At 47.7% G+C, this 7,406-nt stretch overlaps 1 protein-coding gene across 1 annotated transcript; it reads left to right on the top strand.

Moving 5' to 3' along the window:
- The first annotated feature begins 296 nt into the window (after positions 1 to 296).
- Positions 297 to 5,410, top strand: Cd24 (CD24 molecule). The gene is made up of 2 exons (XM_050120561.1): positions 297 to 460; positions 3,741 to 5,410. The coding sequence occupies exons 1-2, from the start codon at positions 392 to 394 to the stop codon at positions 3,903 to 3,905; spliced, it is 234 nt and encodes a 77-aa protein (XP_049976518.1). The 5' UTR covers positions 297 to 391; the 3' UTR covers positions 3,906 to 5,410.
- Positions 5,411 to 7,406: the final 1,996 nt, after the last annotated feature.

Genomic DNA, 7,406 nt, shown 5'->3' with positions numbered 1-7,406 from the left:
CTCGCGTGCTCGCCCCGGGTCCCGTGTGGGAGTCGCCTGCGCCTGTGCACGCAGCCCGCCTCGGGGAACCCTAGCCCAGCCAGAACCCGCGGCGCCCGCCCACCTGCCGCGCTGGCCGCCCCGGGACATCCCAAGTGGCTCCGGGCTGGGTGCAGGCGGCGGGGGAGGGGGCGCGAGAACTGCGCGCGGGGGGTGGCGGGGCGGGGAGGCGGCCGGGGAGGAGGAGAGCTCGGGTGGGCGGGCGCCGCACGTCACGGCTATTGTGGCTGTCCCGGTATATAAGGTCCCGCCGGCCCGCCGCGCTCCCCACCTTGCCTGCGCCCGCGCGAGCCCAGCAGATCTCCACGCAGCGAGCATCAACAAAGTCGCGCCGCGCGCCGACGGAGCGGACATGGGCAGAGCGATGGTGGCTAGACTGGGACTGGGGTTGCTGCTTCTGGCACTGCTCCTACCCACGCAGGTGAGGCCCTGCGCTTGGTGTGGCACTGGGGCCGCGCCCTGGGGGTGTGTGCGTGTGTAGGAGGGATGAAGTCCCTATCTCCGGCCACGCACTGGGGTAGGGAGAGATTTTTTGTGAGTGACTTGAGGAATCCACGATGTGGACTCCCGCGAGAGAGCGCCCCTTTCCCTCCCACTGAGGGTCTTCGCGCTCCCAGCGAACCACACAAAGAGAGGAGAGAGGGGACGGTCCCCCTCGGGGAGCGTGGCACACGCCCATCCTCCATCGTCCAAACTGGTTTGGGGATCGCCCAGGAAGCCCTGGCTGGGGTTCTACCTCCCACCCTAATCCTCTGTCCTGAAGCTTAGCTAGGGACCCCCCAGTGCTACAAACTCCCACGGTGCGACCTCACACCTCCATCCCTGACCACCTTAGGGGCTCCAACTCCGTCTAGATCCGCTAGCTTTAGGGAGGCGGAGCGGCAGGACTTAGTGTTCCGAGTGTCCGTCAGGCTTTGTCCCAGCCACCGCCGCTTTTTCTTTAGATCTGTCCCGGGTACAGATCTCACCCCCAACACCGAGGGTGGCGCTGCTCTGGCTGCGTTGGCGAGAGGCTGAAGGCGCCGCGCCCAGAATAAGACCTGAGTCTGGGAGATCAGGGAGGGACTCGGAGAAGCAGCCGATGGCTTTCCACCTCCTTCGATTCGCTCAGGAGTGTCGCCCCTGAAAAGTTAGGTGCTCTGGGTCGTTGGTCCCTAGACAAATAGGCTCCGGGCTCACCTGGGAGATCACCTGGGAGAGCAGCCCAAGAGCTTGGAGCGCGCTTCGCCTTCCCCACCGTGGGCAGGGTAACTGTACCCCATTGTCTTCTTGTGGGTTGGCTGTGCCCGGGAGCTTTCCTCAGCCCCCCACCCCGCCACCCATGGAGGAGTGGCTCGGCCTCTAGAAACCCGCTGGTTTCACTCACCCAGATTTTCTTCTCCCCAATCCCTCACCCCTATCGAAATGTTAAGAGGGGGGTTTTGATTAAGCAAATCAAGGAAGCTTGATGGAGGAAACTGTTTAATGCCAATTTAATAATTAAGATTTAAAAATTGTTAATAGTGTTGGAGAGGACCCCTAGACTTTCAGATTGGTACACTAGGTTTTTCTTTTCTTTTCTTTTCTTTTTTTTTTTTTGTCACCTGCTGTACTAAAAGCTCTTTATATAAATAAAGAACAGTTATTTTCCGGTGCTCCAGACAGGCTCCGTGTTTTAAACAATTCAGCATATTAATGTTCTTTTCATGGGAATGCCACTTCCCGATAGGACAGGCTCTGTCTTACACACAGTAGGCGCCCAGTAAGTATAATTGACTGGACCAGGTTTTTGTTGTGGGCAGTCTACTTTGGATACAGTTTGTACATTTCTTTAGTCAATATTTGCTTAATGGCCTTACGCGTGTAGAACAAAAGACGCTAGTGCTGATATAGGAGGGTTTATCTTCGGATCAAGGGGCTGCCGAATGCACGGGTGGCTCGAGTCGTTACTTGGTGCCACGTCGTCCTCTCTGTTGCCTGTAATCGGAAGCTCTCGCAAGCCCTGGCAAACCCTCCCTTTCAGTGAGGGCTGAAAACTCGGATCAGCCTTTGTTCCATGACAAAGGAGAGTATCACGTGCCTCGCTGGACTGTGCATTTGGTGGCTCGCAAAAGCAGCGGTGGCTATGCCACTAGGATGCTGGGACACAAGGGGAAGCCTTGGTTCCTGGCCACAGCGCTGAGCTAGTGACCAGGCCACGGTGAGACAGTGAGATTTAACTTCAAACCTTGCCTTTTGTGAAGGTAGGATGCTTTATCTGAAGTCCTTCTGCCTTAGAGCAAGGACTCTTCAGTATTTCTGAAATTTAGATGAGAGTAATCATTGCTTTTATTAACCTCCAGTGCTTGTGATCAAATCCAAAGGCCTGCAGATGCTAGGAAATGTTCTGCCAGAGCTATCCATCCCTAGGTGGTTAGCTCCCATTTTTCAATTTAAGATAAATATTGTTGCCAGTTTTGGGAAGGGTTATAATTTCAAGATTTCAAAGGAGCAGATAGGATATCCCATGTGCTTTTAAGTTTTAAATGTTAAGGTATTTCCTTGAGGTAATTGTTGCCAGGCTGTGTGAAACCAGAAAGACTCAGCATACCAGGATGGACCATAACCCAACAAACTAGTACCAGAGACCTCAATCATCTCACAAGTGTGTGCACACATCCCCCAGACCCCTCATACTACACACAAGTTTTTTGTTTGTTTGTTTGTTTTTGTTCTTGTTTTTGAGACAAGTCCTATTGAATAACCCTAATTAGCCTGGAATTTGATCTTTAGACCAGGCAGGTCTTGAACTTAGAGAGACCTGCCTGCCTCTGCCTCCTTCTAAGTGCCAGGATTCAAAGTGTGTGCCACAACTCTGAGCCACACATTAGCCGTAAAATCCAGGCTGGCCTTAAGTTCTAGATCTCTGTTTCAAATTCTCTGGTGCTAGGGTTACAGATTTAAGCCACAACCTGGCCCAACTTAAAAACGTCCCCTTGTCTAGGGACACAGGAAACCTTGCTGCAATGCTAGCAAATCCATATAATACCAGAAACCAGACTAATCAGATCTTTTATTACATTATGCAGAGTTAGAAACAGTCCTGCTCTTGGCGCTTATGTAGTCTGGAGATCTCTTTGTTTTTCGAGACAGGGTCCCATGTAGCCAAGGCTGGCCTTGAACTCCCGATCCTCTGCCTCTGCCTCCGGAATGCTAAGATAGTGTCTCACCACACCTAGCTTGAAGATCTTTTATTCTTATTTATATTCCCTGGGTATCTATATAGGTGGTTTTAAAATCTGGATAGGTAGGACCAAGTGAACTCAGAATTTAAAGTTGTGGCTAAGAGAACAATGGGAAAGAGCAAACTTTTTTTTTCTTTTTTTCTTTTTTTTTTCTCGAGACAGGTTTTCTCTGTAGCTTTGGAGCCTGTCCTGGAACTAGCTCTTGTAGACTAGGCTGGCCCCAAACTCACAGAGATCCGCCTGCCTCTGCCTCCCAAGTGCTGAGATTAAAGGATGAAAGGCGTGGGTCACCACCGCTCAGCTGGGAAGAGCAAATTTAGGGGGACTCAGGGACTGGAGGTGTAGATCAGGGGTGGAGCTATCCGCCAAATCCTGTACTTGATTTCTTCTCCGGCAGCAACAATGACTATTATCTGCTTGAGTGGTATTAGAGTGTAAATGGAACTAGCTATGAATGATTCTGAAAATTCATCTGTGATTTTTTTTAATGTATTTTAGATTTATTGCAACCAAACATCTGTTGCACCGTTTTCAAGTAACCAGAATATCTCTACTGCCCCAAACCCAACTAACGCCACCACCAGAGCAGGTGGCAGTGCCCTGCAGTCAACAGCAGCCGGTCTCCTCGTTGTCTCACTTTCTCTTCTACATCTCTACTGTTAGAGACTCAGGCCAAGGAACGTCTCTACTTCCCCTTCCTCTAGACCCACCCCAGATGATAACCACAAGTCCAGTGTGACCCGGAAGAAACAGGTCCACCTCAAATTTGCTCTTACCACACCTCAACAGAAAACACTGAGAATTCACGTGAAGGGTTTGACGGTTGGTGAATGCCAATATTGAATCTGCTGGAGTTTTATGATCACGACGAAGATCACAGCCCGAGCTGACATGACAAGCCTTGAATGTGGCTTAAGAAATGTGGACACTTAAAACTCTCACTTGAAATCAGCGTAGGTTTTTTTTTTTTTTTTGGTAGAGATAATGATGGGCTGTGGGACGGAGATTCAGTTTTCATTGGCTCATTCAACCTATAAGGCCATAACACGGTTAGGTGACCTTAAGAAGCTTCTCTGATGCTATTTATGTATATGTTGGAAGGAACTACCAGGTGTTACTTTAAAATCCTCATTGTACTGTTTCCTTACTACTAATTTAATATGCTAAGCTCTAGGTAAAGTTCTCCATTGTTGAGCTGTTCTCTTTGGAATTGAACATTTTCCCCACTCCAGTGACCTTAGGTATGATGTTATATTTGACCTTTATTAGTAATTGACATGTGCCAGGCAACAACGGATTGGAATCCACCCCCAAATCCAGCCATCATTAAATACATCTTATTTCAAAAGTCAAATAGTAGGCATTTTCCATCATATTTTCTCACACACTGTGCCAGATTCCCTTACCTAAACTCGTTCCAGAGAGCAGAATTACGTTGACCTCAGCCAATTTCAAATTGCTGCTTTTTATTTCTGCATATGTTGAGGGGTTTTTCATAACTTAAAGTTGTGGTCTGTTAGGAAGGCAAAATTATGAATCTTGAAATTCTAAAGGCAAATATGCAAAGGAGCCAAAACCATAAACCTAGCATTTGGGGCGTGAAGCCTGGAAGCTAACTTGCATTGAATTCACAAAGTCTTTTATACAATTTCTGTAAATACTTTTTTTTTTTAAAGCAGAGAAACAAAACAATGGATCAGAATAGCCACATTTGGGATACTTTGGTTATCAGTTCATATTTTTAGATAGTTTGACATTGGTCCTGTGCCTGAAAGGGAGCTTGGCTTTACCGTGAGTTTTCCCAATGCCTTGATGCACACATCCCTTCACATCCCTTCTAAAACATAGACATTCCTTGAAAACAATCTTTCGTTCGCATGGTCACACACTGATGCTTACACATTCTGGGATCTAATATGGCCGCGGTAGTCTTGATAACCAGTCATTTTCTCCACCTTCAGAAACTTGCCTGGGAGCAAGGAGATCTCACAGACCCACAGCTACCGTGTGTGTGAATGAACGCCCCCTCTCGCCTCCTACCTGAATGCTGTACATCTATTTGATTGTATATTGTGTTTGTGTATTTATGCTTTGATTCATAGTAACTTCTCATGTTATGGAATTGATTTGCATTGGACACAAACTGTAAATAAAAAAAAAGAAATGGCTGAAAGGGTAGTCTTGATTTTTTTTTTTTTGGGGGGTTCTCTTTTGTTTTCCAGACAGGGTTTCTCTGTGTAGCCCTGACTGTCCTGGAATTTGCTTTGTAAACCAAACTGGCCTTGAACTCAGAGATCCTCCTGCCTCTCTGCCTACCAAGTGCTGGGATTGGAGGTGTGCACCACCGCTGCCTGGCTGTGTCTGTTGAAATTTTGAATGTTTCTTGTACAATAAGCATAAGTGATCATGGCTGTTAAATAAGCCATTGAGGCTTCATCTTAACTGAAATATTGCGTGTTTGAAAGGCCAGCTAGCAGCAGGTTGGGCCACAGAAGTTCATCCACCTCCTTTGTCTCCTGAGTTCAGGGTTCCAAGTTGACATCTGTAAGCCTTTCGTGAGGCACACCTACTTACTCAACAGCCGTTTGAGTGCCAGCTGTGTGTCAAGGTACCCATGACCGACGAGCTTGGATGCCTTTGAGAGGAGGAAGTCTATGTGATGATAGCAAGATACTTGTCACTCTGAGGACAGCATCAGCAAGGCTGGGTACAGGTACTGGGCTGAGAAACCGTGATGGCCTTGAACATTGGGTTTGATGTCTGATTGACAGGAGGTAGTGAGGGAACATCTAATGGGTTGAAGATGAAGTCTTTATCATCCCATCCCATGGGATGAAGTCTGGACCACTTTCCTCCATCTGCCTGGGGTCTACAGATCCCTCTGGTTTTCTAAGCTGGCTGCTCCCTCCTGCTTCTTCCACACACCAAATGCATTCCTGGACCCCTACCATTTTTTTTATTGTGGTTCTGGGACCACGCAGAAAGGGTAGGCTGGGAATGGCTGTCCTTAGGTGGACTTCCATGAGCAACATTAGGCTTAGATGATCTAGAACACTTCTCAGTTTTATCTACAGATTACTCCATGCAATATGGAGCATACTAGGTTAGTGTTGGAGTAACCAACTAGGTTAATGTTAGAGCAACTGAAGCCTACTTTTTTTTCAAGACATCCCGACAGCAGTTTCCCATCCCTCTCCTCCACCTCCCGGTGTCCGGTGTCTGCTCTCCCCCATCCATTTCTCCATTTCTTTTCAGAAAAGAGCAGGCCTCCCAGGAATATCAGTTGAACAGGGCATCACAAGATACGATAAGACTAAGCACAGACCCTTCTATTGGGGCTGGATATAGCAACCCAGCAGGAGGAAAAGGGTCCCAAGCACAGGTAAAAGAGTCAGAAAGCTCCCCTCCCAGTGTTAGTTCACGCACGCGCACACACACACACACACACACACACACACACACACACACACACACCAATCATCACAATCATCTCGTCACAGATCACTGAAGCATGCTTTGTCTCCAGATAAAGAACAGCCTTTGTGTCTAACCTAGAAGTATTTTGCTCACAAGCAGAAACATCCCAGAGGAAGATACACAGCCTTGGTTGTGTTAATTCTCACCCTACTTTGGTTTTGGTGTTTGCTTTTGTTTTGGAGACTGTCTCATTCTATATGTAACCTAAGCTGGTCTCAAACTTAGGGTAACCTCAGTCTTCTAAGCCCTAGAAAGATAGTCAGGTGCCATCACACACATTTCCTTTATTGTTGTTTGCAACAGGGTCTTGCTATGTGACCTGGGCTGGTCTTTCACTCTGTAACAATATAACCTGGGCTGGCCTTGAACTCATGATCCATCTGCCTCTGCTTCCTGAATGCTAGAGTTCCAGATCTGTGTCACCATGCCTGGCTTGTGTTCATCCTCAGTGTCCCGTAACTTACAATGACATTACTATAAATTATTAATACATCTTAAGTCAACTGAAGATACAAGGGAGGAGTGTAAACTGGGGGCCATGTGGCTGTGGCTAGTATTTATAGCTGCCTTCTTCCCAAGCCAATATCTCCTTTCTGTCAGGATGCATTTTATCTAGTTGTGATTTTTAGACCGGCAGAGTGACCCATGCATGTCACTTGAAGTTTGCTGTAGTTTTCTGCTGATATT

This window comes from Alexandromys fortis, unplaced genomic scaffold, assembly GCF_014885135.2.
Source record: "Alexandromys fortis isolate MF-2015 unplaced genomic scaffold, M_Fortis_MF-2015_v1.1 scaffold_175, whole genome shotgun sequence".
Lineage (NCBI taxonomy): Eukaryota > Metazoa > Chordata > Mammalia > Rodentia > Cricetidae > Alexandromys > Alexandromys fortis.
This window is presented reverse-complemented; position numbering and strand designations above follow the sequence as displayed.

Excerpts from the sequence above, each read along its gene's own strand:
- Cd24 (XM_050120561.1), top strand. The coding sequence starts at position 392 with ATGGGCAGAGCGATGGTGGCTAGACTGGGACTGGGGTTGCTGCTTCTG. Across the intron at positions 461-3,740 it reads CACTGCTCCTACCCACGCAG|ATTTATTGCAACCAAACATC; the intron begins GTGAGGCCCTGC and ends AATGTATTTTAG.